The sequence below is a fragment of the Ursus americanus genome, chromosome 17 (genome assembly GCF_024610735.1).
Source record: "Ursus americanus isolate L20-20 chromosome 17, mUrsAme1.1.p, whole genome shotgun sequence".
NCBI classification, from domain to species: domain Eukaryota; kingdom Metazoa; phylum Chordata; class Mammalia; order Carnivora; family Ursidae; genus Ursus; species Ursus americanus.
Window position 1 is genome coordinate 3,555,505 of NC_142143.1, and position 18,686 is coordinate 3,574,190.

The following is an 18,686-nucleotide window of genomic DNA, read 5'->3' on the forward strand; positions in this document are numbered from 1 at the left end:
CAAAGCAGAGCAGTGCCTTCCCCTGCCCTCCCTTCCCTCACGCAGGGGCTCACAACTTGAGGTGCTGGCTTGCCCCTCTCCACAGGGGACCCTGCACCAGCCCTGCGGGCTCCTGTAGGCAGCCCCGGGGCACTCCTCCCCCACAGGCACCCCTCCCACATGGCCCCCACCTTCGCTGTGGGGGACACACCGGACAGCATGTTTGCCTCTGTCTGCTGGTTCTGAGAGGGCCGGAGCGGCTCTGTCTTCGCCTGTAACTACCCCAAGGCCAGCTGCCTGGGGTGGGGATGGGGGGGGCGCCAGACATGCGTTTGAGGAGAGAATGAATAAGGAGCTTTTATTGGCTGATGTGCCCACTGGGTTATATTTTCAGATGCTTCCTCTGTGTCACATTACTTTAGATGAATGGCTGTCATCCTGGGGCCACAGTGTCCTAGGTCCATTCTGTGCGCTGAAGGATGAAAGGACTAGAGGTGAAGACCCCTGGGGGAGCGGGGTGGGGGCTGCTCTGGGCTGAGGGCAGATGCTACAGCCGGGGATTTTCAAACTAAATGTTCATCTCACGGCATCACTCAGAACTCACCAACTAATTTTAAAAAATAGTTTTATTTTTTAAAACCATTAAGGCAACACTGTACCCTGAAATCAACTCCTTACATTCATCAGTCTTACAGTAGGACATTCCAAACCTGCACATTCCCATAAATTCAGGATATAAATCAACATATGCGATCGGTTCAATCTCCCAGCAGGAAATAGAATAAGACTGAAAATTTTTAAGAATTAATCTTATAGTCATTTTCTAATTGCTTGGAACTGCTATCGGTTAACATGACTCGGAAGATTCCATTTGCTCTTCTTGCACACCCCTGCTCCCTGAGGCCGTGGACGAGACCCAGAGAGAGGCCCCCAGAACCCTGCTCTAAAAGACCTGCTTTGGAACTGCTCCCGCTTAGTATGAAGACGAGGGATCTGTCAGCCCCCCGATACTGGGAGAGTATAAGGCACCAGAGTGGTAACGATAAACACACCAAGAAACGAAGCTCAGTCTTGCTTTGGAAATCTGCACCCATCTGATGTTCTGACCTGTGTCGGTCAGACGCCCTCAGCGCCATGGCCCTGCGGACACCAAGAAGTTCTACCGAGATACTGGGAACGACCCATGGGAACCTCGAGGGGTCCGCGGTTTCCGTCGCATGCTTTGGGCTGGGCCATCTGGGGGCTGCCAGAGAACCAGCGGTGCAAATATCCTATCCGAAGATTTCGGATTGCTCGAGTGCTTTGGTAATAACCCACAGGTAAGAGTTCCCTGCAGAGCAGACGCGACCCACTACCCAGGAATAGTGCAGGTCCTCAGCAGGGCACTGCTGGGAGCACTAAGTAACCCTGGACCTGGGTCTCCGGCCTCCTTGCCGGGAGAGACGGTGAAGACGGACTCGCTTGTGCTCCCATGTGACTCATGACGAAGGGAACAGACTTAGAGGGGAAATAAATTCTGCGTGGCTCAGGAGAGACAAAAAGCCGTGTGTGTGTGTGCACACGCGTGTGCAACGGTATGTCAGTCATATTCCAGCATCCTTTGTGTTTCCAGTAGGTTCCAAGAGCCAGGCTACTAAGAGTATATGTCAACTAATACTGATTTCAAAAGAATCCAAATCTTTGTTATTAGGTGAATGATCATAAGTTAGTAAAATATTTATACTAAAATTTTTCTTAAACTTGAATCACAGTATTTAAGATATAGCATTAACATAGTTCTTTTTACCATACAGTGTAGGAAAAATGACACTCAAACACAAATGCTGTGACCTTACTGGAAAGGGTACTGAGTGGTGTTCATCTATTGTGAGGTACTTTTTTTTTTTTTCCTTAGGCCTGAAAAAAGGAACAGACCGTCTGTGCTTTTTAAAAGAGAAGATAGTTTCCAAAAGTGAATGATTTTACTTTGGAAAGATGGTCACTCACTTGTCTTCAGGGCCCGAAGCTTGACCTCCCTGCCCTGAAGAGGCCATGCTGAGGCCGGAGGCACTCTCGGGGCCAAGAGCCCTCACCTCGGGGCTCGCGGTGGAGGGCAGGTCCCTGCGCTGGTCTGCATGATGCTGCGGTTTGTTGAATTAACGAAGTTTAGATGTCGGGTGTGGGGAGAGGGGTAAGGGAGGAGGAGGCTGCTATAGTCCCTTCTCTGGAGAAGCACCGGGGACGTTCCTCACATTTGACTCAAACTAGAAAACATATTTTACATAAAAAACCTGATCCAGGTCTTACCCCTATCTCTGATGTTAAAAGAAAAAAAAAAAGGTTTCTTAGGGTTTTGTTGTTGTTTTGCAAATAATGCATTGAACAGCTAGGGCCCTGGAGTCGACATTCTCCATTGCTTCAGTCAAGATGTCACACTGCACGTGGGTGCAGTTCGGTCTGTTCTGCTTGGCAAGGAATTCCCGAACGATGTGGCTGTATGGATTTCTGTTGGGCCACATTATGTGGTCCCCCCCGCTTTCCTGAGGTGGGGTAGTACACAGTGACACTTGTCTTTGTCTCAGACTGAAATGTCGAGAAGCAAATGGTCCGCTGAGAGCCCCACGCTAGACCTGAGAAGGCGTCCCGGGCCTCGCGCTGCACAGGCAGCTCAGAGCGCACCCTGGCCGCCAGGCTCTCACTCGGTGTCCTGTTATATGGGCCACACCCGCAGCCTGTGTAAGCCTCAGGCCACTCCGCAGAAGTGTTAAGACACCCAGCTGCACTCCACAAAAACAGAATAATGGAAAGAATTCTGTAAGTGTTTAAACGAACACATGAAGATTCATTGTCTTTTGTCTTTTTTTTTTGCTTATAAAACTTTCAGTATCACCTCTGATTTGCATTGTGGTTTCCAGAGAAATTTAATGGATGTCCTCTATTCCGAGTCAGATGAAAGTTCACTGCCTTTGTTCTACCCTGCTGCGTGTCACAGGCTGGGTCAATGACCATTTTCCTGAATTCTATTAAAATGGCACCTAAATATATTTAATTTATATATATATCCCAGCAAAAGATGTAGACCTCAACCTTTGGAGCCTGGCAAGAATCCTTAATCCCAGGGGAACCCTATAAATCAGCTTGGACCAAGAGTTAGGAGAAGCTGGGCCACTTTGAAAAGGAGAAGAACAAGTACAGAGAGCCTGGCTTTGGAGCCGCCCGATGCCTGGCTGTGCCCATGCTGTAAAGACTGGGTACGTGGGAAAAAACTTCCACGGACACTCGTTAATAATCAGTAAGGCCTCAGCGGGTGGCAGGATCGTGGTGACTTCCACAGACAGTGGGTGTCCTTCCTATCCTGAATGGACAACACTGCTGTGGACTTAAAGGCTTTAAGCAAGTGACCCCTCCGGGAACACCTGCAGGGGAGGGTGGTCAAAACAGTGCATCCTCTTTAAATGGGCATTTGTAAGACATTCCAGAGACAGGTGTGGCCACCGGGTCGAGACCCAAAGAAAAACCACCCTCCATCGTGTATGCAGTGGCTAGGTATCAAACGTGCTTGGTGCCGCCGTGGTTTGAAGGGGGAGCACGAGGCAGGGAGTACCCTGAGGCAGCAAGGAGGCCTGGGTGCACCTTGGAAAGTCACGGCCTGGAGGCATCTGCTTCCAGCCTCATCTGGCAGGGTCTCTCCGTGAGTGGCCGGCAGGTGCAGCCGAAGAGCAGGGGAGGCGCTCCACAGGGCGGGTCACTGTGGCCAGTGGCTGTTCCCACTTCTGGATCCACGTCATGCTCCAACTGAGTCTCACCAAATTGGGGCAGCAACTCCTGCACATGTGTATCTTTGAGGCTCCCTTTAAACAACCAAAGTGCCTTTAAGAAGTCACATGACCTTCCACCTCTCAGCGTGCAATCAAGCAAAGGTGTGTGACTTCTGAATCTTACTCATAAATGATCTGACTATAGATGCTCCAAAAGGACCCCGAGTGCTTCGTGTACCTTACTTTTAACTGTGCCTTTTGATGTATTGAGGTAGCTGTTATGCTGTAGATTCGGGGAAACAGTAGTCGCGAAATTAATAGTTCACTTTTCACCACACGTTAAACAAAGGATTCTACTTGTGCCTGGAGCATCTGCTCAACTCTTAGGATGCTGTCCTGTCTCTGGAACCTCCACACGATCCTTGAGGCTGTTCATTTCCCTAGAGTTTCAGATGGCCCAGGGTAAGAAACGCACCCGAAAGGCAGAAAGATACATTCTTGCTCTTAAAATGAAGAGTCCCTTTAAAACAGGGACGGCTGTCGTGGGCATTCCTGAATACACCGTGCACCAAGGGTCTTCTCCTGGACTTCACATTCTTACTGACATATGGGCACCTACTCTTTCGGGAGATGCTTGGAGTGCATCTCATGCGAGAGTTACAGGAAGGCCATGGGGAAAGTCGAGGGCAAGGCGGGAAGAAAGGACTGGCTCACTGGCGCTTTGATGATCCCCACGCTGCCCCGCCTCCCGCTGGCGCTGAAGCAGTTGCGAGCATCCTGGTTTGATGATGCTGGGCTTCCCCCAAAACGGCCACTGGCGCGGGCAGCCCTCAGGGTGGCAGGGGCAGGATTCCGTGTGCGGGACACCCAGCTGGAAATGCCCAGGAGGAGGATGGGGAGGGACGCTGTGGGACCGGGGACAGAGGGCGAGGCTGGTTCCCGAGCTCGAGCTGGCTGCTGGGTTCAGGATTCAGCCCTGCAGACAAAGGCTGCTTGTAATTTTGTGGTCTCAGAGGTTTGGCACTTATGGCTACGAACAGTGTCTTGTCGAAGGGCGTCAAGGTGGTGACGAGGGGAGCTGCACTGCGTGCCACGTTCCCCAGCAGAGGAGGGGCTCCGTGCTGTTCTGTCATATCTCAAACCTGTTCTGTCATACCTACCCCACTTCATGCTGACGTCTGCTGAAACCCAGCAGGCAATAAATGCGCTTTAACGAGCCCCTACTGGACATGCGGCAGTATTTTGAACTGGTGCATAATTTGTCCGTATCTGACTATCGGTGGTCTGAGAGATCTTTGATTAGGTGGCCCAGACATTCTGCGGGCAATCAGTGACTGTTACTTAAAATTAACGGGAATCTGTGACTTTCTTCCTTTTCGTAACAATGGGTGAATTCAAGTGACTTCTGAGCTGCGGTCTCTGCAGCCTCCTTCGTGGCCTCACCGGGAACATTGCTGGGAGTCTAGCCGGGCCCCAAGACAGCCAAACGCTCACAAACACTAGGACTGCCGAACCTGAGCCCTTGGCAGCCTGGCTGCTGCTGGAGAATGCACGAAATAAGGAGCTTTTCAAAGTAAGTTTTATGAAAACAGAACCAGAGCAAGAGACTTTTCTGAAAGCCTGGGTTTCAGGGTCCCTTTCCGAGGCACGTCCACAAATGGCATCTAGCTGGGGCACGTGAGTAGAGAGGCCAGTGGTGGACAGAGGCGACACGGATGCGGCACCGGCCCAGGGGTCCTTGTCTTAGGGAAGAACGCCCACACGGATGTGCCCTCTGACTTTGGGTGACCTCTTGACTGCTGTCATTCATACGTGGAAATACCGTTATTTGCTTCCAACAGATTCTTTGATTGGATCTCTCAACAAAAGAAAAATGAAAACTACCACTAAGGTTTAATTTTGAGAAGGATGTGCCCGTTGTCACGTTCGCCTTTTCTAGTTGAAACCTCACAGTTTTATTGTTCTCTTCCCTGTCGCATTTCCATGGTGCTGACCGTGGGAACTTTGTCAGTTTCAATCCTAATCATTCTTCGAGGGCAAGTAATAGCGACCTTATAGAGCCGAGTTTTCTAGAGACGGAGGGGGAGGGGCGCCAAGGGAACAACCAGGTCCTACGAGCTGCCGTGATGCAGGGAGTCAGTGGCAGGTGGCCAGTGACACCCCCCTCCCCCCGCGGAGGTGTCAGCTCTGGCAGGCTCAGGCCGAGCTGGCCTGGAGGGCATCGCTGATGCAAATCCCCTGACAGGACATTTACATACCACCGTGGACAGAAAGAGTCTTTCCAGGTCCCTATGTGCTGGACGAAAACCACGATCAACACTGCTTTCATAACCAGACCGGGGTTGAGAAATGAGCTTTCAGGCTGACCCAGATATTTCAGATGTTGGGAAAGCTGCCTTCCATATGTAATTGGAAAACTGCCCCATGAAGGACCCTGTGCCTTCCCTCTTCGTTCTCCACGTGGTCCCCCTGGGGCCCACGCTCTAAAATCTAGTTTGCCTCACCTACACTCTCGGGAACAGCAGCTGCCACCAAGAGTTACAAAAATAAAGCTGTGTACTTTAAAAAGCTACACAGGAAAAGACCAAGGAGCTGCCTTGACACACGGGGCCCAGAGAAACATTGACAAACAACTTGTCCCTTTGCCCCTGAAAACGCTATCATGGCCCCCAAACAACCTGACTCGGTTGGTTCAGATTTGATAGGAAACAGAGGTCAGAGGGACGGAGAGCTGACATATTTTCTGTTTGTCTTGCTCCTGCTGACCCCAGACGCCAGCTCGAACCAGGCAGAGCAGGGGGAGGGAGTACGCAAACCTGGAAACAGGCCCTTCTGCCCATTAAGTCACAAGCACGAGCACAGTGAAAACCAACCGACTGCTGGGTTTGGCTAGCTTTTCAAATAATCCTTTGAAATTTTAAATCCTATGATCGAGAAACAGCATGTTGTCTGTCTTCAAATTCAGGAAACAGAATTAAAGTCTTCCCAATAAATATTTTGCCGCTTTTTAAAAATACCTAACCTTTGGATTCGTCTAGATTTACAGGATTATAAAAGTTAAAAAGTGCTGATTAGTTTTCAAAATGATAAAGGAGCACAACAGTCAAAAGGTGGCCAAACGAGCAGACAGACCACGGATTTCGAGGTCGCCACTTGATTCAGCGCTCTGTTACTCACGTGATATCAAGACAGCCGCATCGATTAACATCAGTTGGGTTAGCATCAGACCGCTGGGCATCGTTCCCCTTAATTTTCCGAGAACTGCCTATCAGCGACCTGTCACCAGCATTTCAATACTTGGCACGCTCTCAGAAGTACTGGTGTGAGAAAGAAAGAAACGTGGTCTAGGGTTCCGGTTACCTAGGGTGCATCCGTCCCATTCTCCAAGGCGAAAATGGAGGGATTTGTGCAAAGTGGACGTTGCCCCCATCTGTAGTGCTGTTGTTTAGAAGTCCTTGGCGAGTGGCTTGTGTGTTTTGCTTTCAGGCCGTCAGTACATGTCCCTGTAGATTTCCTGCAGCAGCGGGTGCAGGGCAGCGTCGGACTCCGTCTTCTTGATGACCTGCACGAGCTGTGCGTGCTCCGTGACGAGCTGCCGGAGGTCCGCCATTTTTTGCAGGAGTTTTGGGAAGAGAAAGATGTTGTCTGGGTGGTTGGTCTGCAAGTGAAGTTTGAGCACGTGCACAATGCCCTCTTGCATTTTTTCAATGTGTCCCACGTTTAGAAGGCCGGGACGATCTATTCTCAAAAGAAAGAAGAGATGTGTGTGATAATCACCCCATTGATGCCTCATAATTGTTTATCAGTTGGGGAAACCAAGCGTTCTTATTTTATGTGGCCTTTCTTTCTTATTCCGCCTTCCGATAATGTCGACTTGGCTGGAAGACAGAACTCGCTTCTTCCAAAGTCTCTGGGCCTAAGGGGCAGACGGGACAAATACTGGGTCCTGAATATTTGAATACTACCTCAAGTCGACCAGCTACCCTACAGCATGGCCCTTTCATTTCAGGTTTTTCTGATTACCACAGTCAGGGGAAAACCCCAAAACACTGGGAGTAACCATACATTCCAATGATAGTTAAAACAACCAGTTTTGCATAATATGGATGGAGTTACTTGAGTGAAAACTAGATATTTGGTTTCTAGTTTTCCACCACCGTGTGAAGGGGCGTGATTGCCTTAGACTGGGTTTCGTGGCATAAAGCGCTGTGAGCGGTAGGAATGCTAGGATTCTTCCGGTTTGAGTCAGCTGCATAGACAAGGGCGTGAGATGTGAGTGGCAGACGCCAGCTGCACAGAACGCTGCCGAGCCCCAGGGAGGCCTGAGATCTGGTGCCAAGCACCCCACACGCCCTCCCTGGGGAAGCTCAACCGCAGGCCCCACACCTCCCGGGACAGCCTGAGACCACGCGTCCTGCCTCGGGTCCCGTGCGTACCCTGTCCCCGTCCCTGTCCGATACGCAGTGCTCCCTTTAAAGCCCCACTCCTTACTAGGATCGTTAAAAGTGTTGCTAAGGGTGTGGATTTTTTCACTGCTTTTCTTCGTTGTAAAATGAATGCAATTACTCACTTTTTAAACAGAGAGATTAAAAAAAAACAGAAAGTGAACCCCCTCGTAGGTTTAATGTGTATCACACCAGACACTTTTCTATATATAGGATTGATATGATTTTTTTTTTGAGAAAGAGAGGAAGCATGCACATGGTGGGGAGGGGCTGAGAGAGAATCTTAAGCAGACTCCACGCTCAGCGCGGGGCCTGATACTGGGCTCGACCTCACGACCCTGAGATCATGACCTGAGCCAGAATCAACAGTCGGACGCTGCACTGACTGAGCCACCCAGGTGCCCCAGGGATTAATGTGCGGTTATGATTTCTTTTAGGAGGCTGTGCTCTGACAGCCTATAAAGGTTGTACAATTGCTTTTTACCCACAACACTGCATCTGGAGTGTACAAAGGACAAGGGCAGCTGACGTCCAACTGTTGCGTATTTTACATTTTTTCCAGAGCGTGAGGACTCCCTCCACCTGGCCGTGTGCAGCTGGAGAGCAGCAGGGACAGGACTCGCGGGCTTGTGGAGTCTGGGTGGCTGTGGCCAGCCTCAGCTCTGCAATCAGCAAACCGCAGGGCCCGGCACACTGGCCAGGGGGTCGGTGGTCGCCCCATCGGTCTCCCCTGAGGCTGAGCAAGGTCAGCTGAGTTTACAGTATATGGATGACCTTCTTACACCAGGACAGGGTTATTTAAAGGAACAGGACACCAAGCCAAAATTCTGGGAGCTGCAGAGCCAGCTTCCCTGCAGAGAGGCCCAGACTTTCCTTCACTGGGATCCGTTTCCTCTGGCAAAGCAAACTGCAAACACTGCCAGTTAGCTACTGATAGTTTTCATTATGAACTAGAATAAATATACCAATAGTGAAGTAAACTGTACTAACATCTGTATGGCACTTCACAGAATACTGTCCATAATATGGACATAATACTGTAATAATAGAATTCTATAACAATAATAATAAACACCATACATTATAATTTTAATATGTATTAGATATTAGATCTATAAATTATATTACCATTACACCTAATAGATTATATTTGATGATAATTAGAAATAGAATATTATATATATAACATAATTATGAATGGAACATATTTATAAAATGTACAAACATGTATTTATATATAATAACGTATGCTAGAGAATATGGTATGGTATAATTCTCACTTATTCTCCTTGGTGGCGACGCACGGGCTCAGACGCCCTCCGGCCTGCGGATGCAGGCTCCACGGCCACCGCTCACGCACACGCCAGATTTACTGCCGTCCTTCGGGACAGGAGGCTGCGGGTGACAGGGCACCAGATCCGGTCAACCACTTACCTCCACAGCAAATTATAGCAGCCACGAAAAGGGAGAGGTCACTGTCGTCCAGCTCTAGTGCGTTGAACTTCATGGCAAAATCAAACTTAGGTTCCATGATATCACAAAACGGTTTCCTTAGGCTCTTTAGGAATTCACGAGTTATAAAACCATTACCATATGCTACCAGCATCCCGTCTTTATTCATCACAGAAGACAGCATGGCAAATATGGCCTCATAAACTCCGTATTTCAGCAAAGTGACCTGATCATTCAAGTCCAAGTTGGCGAAGCCAGGGATGGACTTGGCAAACTCGGTGAGCTCGGTGACGGTCTCCACGGACGTGCACTGGCAGCAGTGGAAGATGCGGACTTCCGCCTCCTTGTTCTGGATGCCGTTGGCCACCAGCTTGGCCACCAGAGTCTTCTCGGCCATACACAACGTCTCCATGTCGTGTATGACAAAGGGCTGCAAAGAAAGACACAGACATGAGCCAGGTCCCTGGTGACAGGCTGTCCTCCTAATGAGCAACGAGCTGAGGAGCAGCCGCTGTGTGCAGATCACCTGTGGAGACGTGTCCTCGTCCTCAAATAACCTGAGAGTTGGCTGGGGACACAAAGACGCTCATAGCGAACTGGCAATACAGATCAGGAAGGTAATAACCATCACTGCCCACACCAGGGGGATGTTGGCAATAAAGCCGACAAGAGAACACTCGCCAAGCACTTTTAATATTTTATAGTACCCTCTGAACTCCTAAATACTACTGCAACGGCCCTAACTACCACAATTTTTAAATTTGTATCTCTGAAGAACACCTGACAGACAATGTTACAGGAGTTTCAGGGGCACCGCATAGTGATTCGACACGTCTACACATCAGGCAGTACCGACCCCTTGAGCTGTGTCGCCAGACAACGTAACTGCAATATTACTGACCGTAGTCCTTGTGCTGTCCTTTTCCTCCCCAGGGCTTATCCGTTTTATAACTAAAAATGTGTGCCTTCGCCTCTTTCGCTCAGCCCCCAGTAATTCTTCGTTTTACCATTTTACGAACTTCGGAGAGAACCGTCGTTCACCTGACGCTGACTGCCGCATGAATGGACCTGGCACGTAAATAGAACTCGGAGAGTGGGTGCTTGCGTAGCAAGAAGCAAACAGGCGTCGTTAAGCCCTTGCTGTCTGGGGGTGACCTGGGAAAGTCTTGAGGAGCCGCACTTCAGTGCTCTGCCTTCCGGAACGAGCGCAAACCCCTGGGCCAGCAGCCTACCTGTTGCCATATACCATTTGCTTCTAAGCCCATGGGTCCTGCCATTTTCTAAGAGGAAAGAGGAGACAGGTGGCCCTGTTATTCGAAGCCGGCATGCCCAGAAGGGGTTCTATATCTGGTGAGGCACAGGGGAACGGACATACATGTTTTGTGCCGCCGGTCAAAATGTACGCCAGATCTGTGCGCAGAGCAGCAGAAATGACAGTCTCTCGGGGATCTCTCTGATTCATACGGTGTTCTACAGATCGGTCATGAGGCGGGCCAAAGCATTATTTTCAATTCCTACCAGGATACACAAAGGTAGAACGCATAAGCAGCTCATGATTTTAAGACTCACTCTGTCAATGGGCGAAATACGTCACTGACACTGTATCTGGCCCCGTGGCACCGCATGTCCCCTATTCCTGGGCCCCCAAGAGCATCTGGAGGCACCTCAGCACAAAACCACTTCAGGGCACCTGGAGGGTGTCCTTGTCTCGGAAGCAAGGCAGGTGCATTGGAACACTGCATGGGATTGTCTTAGAAATGTTTAAACATAAGCAGGATTTGCAATACAGTGTTGGACAAAAAAAAAATTTGATTCTACGTCTGAAGAAAGGGGATACTTGAAAATTTCCTGTGCGTGAGTGAAAACATTCTGAAAGCAAAATTCAAAGCCAAAGTCCTGCATATCTCAAGTCTGGTTAAGGAAGACTGAAACCGTTTCCCTCCAAAGATCACAAACGCAGGCCGGATGGCCGCTGTCTGGGGGAAAGTTTGGGGGCAGTTCTGCTTTCTGGGATTGAAGGAATTAACATTCTAGGGATACACAGCAGAATCCCTTCAATTCCAGGAGATACACTAGCAGACCACCTGGGCTGTAACCTTCGGCAGAAATGAAGGCATTACAAACAAAAGTTGTGTGGCCCAAAGAACCTTGGGAAGCACAGAGTTAAATGGAGTTAGGGCCCCCCAGAAACTCTGCAGCAGGTGTGCTTGGAAGCTTCAGGAACAGCGACAGCCTGGGTAGCGGAAGCTTCAGGAACAGCGACAGCCTGGGTAGCGCTTCCCCAAGTGTGTGATCCCAGAGCTCTTGCGTCCTTTCCTGGAGCGTCTCACGCAACCACAGGACCGGCCACGGAATTCACACGGCTCAGGGCAAAATGAAAATGTGGGGCCCCTTGTTCAAAAATAATGAAAAATTTCAAGACAGCGACAGCAGGGCACGAGATCCCGACGCGGGGCCCTTCCAGGCAAAGGGCCTTGTGAGAGAGGACACTCGCCTGTGAAACCCGTCCAGGACTAGTTTTATGTGAAACATACTCTCGTAAATGGGACGTAACTGGTACAAATACTTCATTCCATTTTTATAAAATTATCACTTGGATTTTAAGAAGGCAGGGCCTCATTAACAGACAAAATTAGAAACCATCTGAATTCAAAACCAGTGCTAACATTTAGAAACTGATGTTTATGGGAGCTCATGAGAGAACGCAGATACTAACACGCTTGATAAACACTGTTGATGGGACTATGTAAAAAAATCCATGCTGCTTATATTTAATTATGGAATGCGCCTTTTATACTTAAGTTTGAATATGAATGTATCTGACATCACAGGTGGTCATTTCAGATAAATAAACATGTTGTCACGAGTTTAAATAGCGTGAGGCAGAAAGCTGCCCAGTCCCCCCCCCCCCCGCAGATCACTCCCCACCGAGACCAGAAGGTTCTCCTAACTGACATCCATCACTTGTGCTCACGCCCGACGTGTTCTGTGTGTGTTAATGACGCTACGGCAAGAACTTATCGTTACATACATCTAAACAGCATTTTCCACATAAAGTCAGGCAGCACCATCTTTTAGGGAACAATTGTGATTTACTGGTAGAATTGCTTTGGATGAAACCATTTAATAAGCTTTTAGTTAGGTTTTACTGCACATTTCAAGAAACGGTATAAAATATTAAGCACGTTTTTCAATCTTAAGGCAACTTAAGTTGTCGGTATAATATTTCAACATAACACGTGGGCAAAACCCATTGTCCCCCTAAAGCCATTTCAGGGTGGCACCCGGGGGGCCCCTTGTCCCAAAGATTTTGAAACGCTGAGAATAATGTTGGAAGCCCTTCTATTCTCTAGCCACATGCCAAAAACTCATCCCCTTGCTTCATTCATTCTTCTCAGACAAGATACTTGACTCTGTTACTGGCCGGCTGCAAGGACTCATGATTTTGTCTAAAATTCAATTATCTTCTCAGAAGACACATATTTTCCATAACTGAAGACATTCAAAGACTCTAAAGATTATTCCCGACAATTTTGAGCAACATGGGAATCTTTGAGATTTCATCAGAACGAAGAAAGTCATGACGGTCTGTGGCATTACAAAGTACCAGTCCTACTGCGTGACTGTCGCCTTGCACAGTCAGTGCTGAGAACCGTCTGTCTGAACCAAACACCCTCCCCCAGTTTCCACGGGTGCAGCTAGCTTCTAACGCCGGGAGTGAGCCGGTGCGCGCATGCGCCCGTGTGGGGGCTGGAGCCTGAGCACCCGGCTGCAAACCCCCCAGGAGAGGCGCAGACTTCAACGCTGGCACGTGCCCTCCTGGAGAGTCTTCTCGTGACATTCTTAACACCCCACACGTCAACACACCAACTTTTTAAGACGCTGTTGAAAAGCAGGTCTTTTGGAAGCCAAGTTCAGATGGGACCGATGTGCCCCCTGTGCCCCAGCTCTGCTTCCGTTCCTGCCGCCCTCAAATCACGGGGCAGCGAGGGCCCTGACGAGCTCCGACCAGGTCACTAAGGGCCCTGGTGGTTTTCTGGCTGGCCTCTGGTTCTGCAATCTCAGGGGCTCAAACCAGCCCCACGTCCAGGCAGAAACATTCACTATTCCTCCCACCACCCCCTGCCCTCAGCTAACACCCACCCATCCTTCCCCAAAACAATGGGATCCACATGCTTCCTTCCTCCTCCCAAGACCCTCCCTCCACCGTTTCCTCTCCACCCTCCCACAGCATCCCCCTCCTGGCCCCCCCAGCCAGCCCCTAACCAGTTCTAGGGGAGCTGTAGGTCTTTGTGTTATACGACCTACAGGCCACGGAAAATAGAAAAGCTGAGGCTGTGTCCCGCGTTGGGAGCTCGGAGCTCAGGCTGAGGGGACAGGGCTCCTTCCAAGAACGTGCAGATCTCAGTGGGGTATGCAGAAGGATACTCCGTGGGAATGAAACTAATACTAAACAAGAGTGTTTGGTTAAGAGTCAAGTTGACTCTTAAGTTCCCTTTAAATTCTAAAAATCCAAGAGAGAAACAGAAGATCTCAAAGAGATCGGAATTTTTGGTTACTCTAATATGGGGCTCTCCTAACCATTTCCAGGAGAGAAATTCAAAATTAAAAGGTTACTTTGCTTTCACCCTCATGATCCAGGAAGGGTCTAATTTATAAAAGCCCCTGGGGCCTCCCAGCATGGGTGTGGCCTTACCAATTTAATAGAGTTTGCTTGAGCCCTTCTGAAATGTCTCAGCCTATTTAATTGGAGAATTTTACTGAAGAATTAAAGACTCAGTAAAAGAGAGGTTTGGTTTGTTCATGAAAGTAAGTAGCTTGTGAAATACTTCATCTTCCTGTGACTAAAAATTCCAGCTTGTAATTCCCAATCAGGATTGCTTTAAGCTACTCATTAGTACGAATTAAACTTGTTTTGCCATGCTCGTAGGAGAAAGGCAAAATGTCTTCATTAGCCAACCTTGGACTGGCCCCTCTTTGAAGGAGCTGTGAGATCGGCTCTGCAAGGGACACAGAGACTGAGCTGACCGCGGGGTCGGGGGCAGGTGGCGGAGTGCGCTTCGGAGAAGGCCTAGAATTGTCCAGAGAAGGCAATCAAGTGTCTGTAAACAAATAGCCCTTTCTAAACCCACAGACGTCCCTGGCTTTTCATTGAAGAAACAAGAGTGGGGTGGGTGGGGGGGCCGCAGGGCGGAGGGGCCGGAGAGGAGGGAGGAGATTTGGGGGAAAGATGCTAGAACACGTGTTGAGTGAAAGAAAATGCTTTCCTTTTCTGGCATTAAAATAGAGATTTAAGGAAAAAAATAGAGCTTTTAAAAAAATGGACTTAAGAAATGACCCTAAACTATTAACCAGATTTTTTCTTTTCTTTTTGGCGGGGTGTGTGTGTGTGTGTGTGTGTGTGTGTTAATGACATAGTGATTATAATGACCTGGTTGCTAGGAGCTCCGAGGTGGTGAACCCAGAAGACAGGAGCAGCCGATCAGCTGGCTCAGGGGCCAACACCGCCCTCCCAGCACCCACCCGCTGTCTCCTCAGCCCCCTCTGCGGCTCTAGCAGCCCTGCGGCCAGGGGGCCCCTCGGACGGAGGAACAAGCAGCCGCGAGGACACCTACCAGGTTGTTGCTGGCCTTCCCCGCGAGGATGACCCGGGCCTTGACCTTGTTCATGTTAAAGTTCTTGAGGTAGGCCTCGTAGATTCTCTTGGCGAGGGACTTCAGATCGGCCGTTTCTGCATCTTCCGGCTCATGCTCACAGGTGAGAATTTCCGCTTTCAGTTTCGCTTTTTCCGATCTTGGCATTCGTCCGAAGCGAATTGCTGGGGGGGGGGGGGGGCAGGAGAGAACGGAAAGCGAGCAGAGGTGAGCACCGAGGCGCAGGACGGGGTCGGGCCCCGGGCGGGGAGCGCATGAGAACTGGACACGAATGCAAGCTGCCCACGGGACGAGTGAATGTTCTACTCTGGAGAGCGGAAGAGAACACTCAGCCCTCCGTAACTCTGGACCTTTCAAAAGGTTAAAAGGAAAGGCAATGCCATCGCTCGTTTTGTCAACAGGATTGGTTGAAGGTTGTTCACTGTCACAGGGTCCAGAATTGACCCCTAGTTCAAGGAGATGGCGGCGACCCTAGGGCGAATTCACATGACACATTTTTCTTCATCCAGAAGGCAGACGTGCAACTGCTAGGAGCTAGTCATTTTACATTTACCCTCACGTCGTCATCGGCATGTTCTAAAATGACAGTATGGTTCAGAATAATGGCCTTCGCCACGTGGGATGGTGTTGGCAATGGCACGCGCTTCGTGCCGACACTTTGACCATTCTGGCGTCCCGGGGGGCTTCCAATCGATCTGAAAAGCTGGACCGAAGTCTTACCGTGGGAAGTGTCTACGGAGTTCCAGGAGCTCTGCTGCATCTCCGCTCTGTGACACTTGCCCTTCCTAGGCTTTGCTGGCTGCACAACGATCTGGGCACTAAGTGTTGCCGTGCATTCACTCAAAACACAGTCCGGGGTGACCGGACAAGGGAGGTGAGCCGAGGCAGGGGCTGGGGGAGCACGCGGACAGCCTTACCTACCGTTATGGGACATCCCGACCGACAGGCACTTGTGGAAACGACAGTACTGGCACTTGTTCCGGTTCTTCTTCTGGATCTTGCAGTGGCGGTCACACCTGTCGTAGGCCAGCTTCAGCCGGACGGTTCGCCGGAAGAAACCCTGTGGGACGGACGCACGGTTGGGGCAGGGCCGCGGCTGGCCGGTACCTCAGTGTCGTGGCTTTACGCACGTTTCTTGTCGTTCACCTTTTGTACCTCCCAAATGGACTGAAATTAGTAAAACCTTTCTAAGAAGTCTGACTTCGTCTGACAAACTGAAAAACTTAAATTTCATTACATGTGAGATGAAAAACTAACAAAATGAGGCACAATTCAAAGTCATTTCTGGACGTGTTCATCTGGCGTGGGAAGACACGGTTACCGTCTCCCAGCAACACTCAGTCCCATCCCGATGCGTGCAAGTGTCACTTTCCCTCCCCAACTCACCCCAGATTTGTGACTACACGGATCTCGATGTAAGAGAATACTAACTCCCTGAAAGACAAAAATTATAATAAACCAATAAAAGGAAGCCACCTGTTTGCAGACAATGTTCCCGCTTTACAAAAGCATCTCAAACTCTACCCAGTAAGAAATGTTGGTAGTTAGTGCACATGAAACGACGCGTAGTGACAGGAGCTCCGCACAGCCTGGTAGGAAAGGCGACTTTGCAAGAAGCTTGTTTCACAGGCCGCTGGTCAGAAGGCTTGTGAAGGGTCCGCATCTGCTTTGCTTTCTTTTCTTTTTGCTTCCCACTCATTCCCGCCTGTTTTGGGTGGGGCAGGTCTGGCGGGCCATGGGACCAGGGACAGCAATTTCTTGGGGCATAGGAGGGGAGGATGGCGCCTTCCCTCAGCTGGATATCTTGGTCTGTCACGTGGGATGGCCAGAGCAGGCACAGGACCACGAGGGGGTCGAAGAGAGACTCGTACCCACCAGAAGGCGGCGCGGCGCTTTCTCCCCGCGGCCCACGCCTCCGAGGGCGCAGGGGTGGCGTTGCTGTCAAGGATGCGGGTCGTGCCCGCACCAGGAAAGGCCGTGGCATCTTCCACAAGTCAGTAAACTGTCTCAGCACCGGACACTGAGATGACGAGACCTCCCGCGGAGCAGGGACACCAAGTACCAGAGCTGGGAGTGTCCACAAACTCCTAAAAGCATGTTGCGGGGGCCCGACGCCTCTGACCGCCGTGGCCCGCTGAGGACCGACCCCACAGTCAAATAAAGGGGTCGTTCGTCCTGTGGTTTATTTGCTTGAAAACATGCTTCTTCAACTCCATGGCCGAGGACAGTCGGCCCTCTGCCGCGGGCTCTCTGAGGGGAGAAACTAATGTCTCACTGGGGTCAGTGTCTTCTCTGCAACTTCTGGCAGACCTGAGTCACAGTGCACCTCTGTGTTTAAAAGAAAAGGAAGCCCCCGTGGTCCCAAGCAAGGACTGTCTCCCCGCCGGGGTCACCGTACCTTACAGCCCTCACACGCGTGAACTCCGTAATGGTAGCCCGAGGCTCTGTCGCCACAGATTCGACACTCGATGTTCAGGGCTACGCTGGCTGGTTCATCAGCACTGCTGGGAGCCACCGGGTAAGTGATCGACGAGGGGCTCGAAGCAGGGGACAGGGTGTCTGAGAACAGAGGAGAAAGGCTGATGAGCATCCCAGACACCGTCACCGATGTCTACACCAGGTTCACGAGGAGACGACGGCATGTGAGGAAGCACTCGCTAGTGGTCAGGGCTCCCAGCCTGGGCTGGCCCCTGTCCTGGGCTGTCCCACCCCCACCTGTGTGCCTCCGGTTACTGCTGTGGCATCCCCGAACCCGCCGCTGGGCTGCCCCCGGGTTCTGGACCCACCGTCTCCCCTCCCCCACCCCAGTGCAGCCTACACACAATTTTTACTTTGCTTCCCTCCAGCGCTTCTGCGATTGTTAACTCAGTAAATCACAGGATAAAAATCTGTGTGGGCAACACCAAAAGCAATAATCCATGAAAGATTAAAAAAAACAATAAATTGGACTTTCTTAAAATTAAAAACTTCTTTTGGCTCTGCAAAAGACACTGCCAAGAGAACGAAAAAGACAAGCCACAGGCAGGGAGAAAATATTCACAAAACACACATCTCAGAAAAGACTTGTTTCCAAAATACACAGAGAAGTCTTAAAACTCAACAATAAAGTGAACAACTCAATTAAAAATGGGCAGATGGTCTGAACAGACACCTCACTGAAGAATGGGAGCAGATCAGCAAAGATGTTCCACGTCACTGGTTGTCGGGGGTTGTGAAGTAGAACGAGACATCACTATGCAGCTACAGACTGGCTAAAACAAACATGAGCGCCTGGGGGGCTCAGTTGGTGAAGACCCTGCCTTCGGCTCAGGTCATGATCTCAGGGTCCTGGGATCGAGCCCCACGTCGGGCTCCCTGCTCAGTGGGGAGTCTGCTTCTCCCTCTGCCTCTGCCCACCCCCCACTTGTGCACACACACAT

The 18,686-nt window shown here is 50.3% G+C and overlaps 1 protein-coding gene across 3 annotated transcripts in view; it reads right to left on the bottom strand.

The window, feature by feature from the left end:
- Positions 1-587: 587 nt before the first annotated feature.
- The window catches only part of PPARA (peroxisome proliferator activated receptor alpha), a 67,170-nt gene continuing 49,071 nt past the window's right edge, over positions 588-18,686 (bottom strand). For all 3 annotated transcript variants that reach the window (XM_045780092.2, XM_045780087.2, XM_045780088.2), the window contains exons 4-8: positions 17,666-17,826; positions 16,189-16,327; positions 15,229-15,431; positions 9,596-10,043; positions 588-7,454 (exon numbers count right to left, since the gene is read on the bottom strand). In XM_045780092.2, coding sequence (XP_045636048.1) covers positions 7,207-7,454; positions 9,596-10,043; positions 15,229-15,431; positions 16,189-16,327; positions 17,666-17,826 — 1,199 coding nt within the window. In that variant the 3' untranslated portion in view covers positions 588-7,206. The remainder of the gene's footprint in view (positions 7,455-9,595; positions 10,044-15,228; positions 15,432-16,188; positions 16,328-17,665; positions 17,827-18,686) is intronic.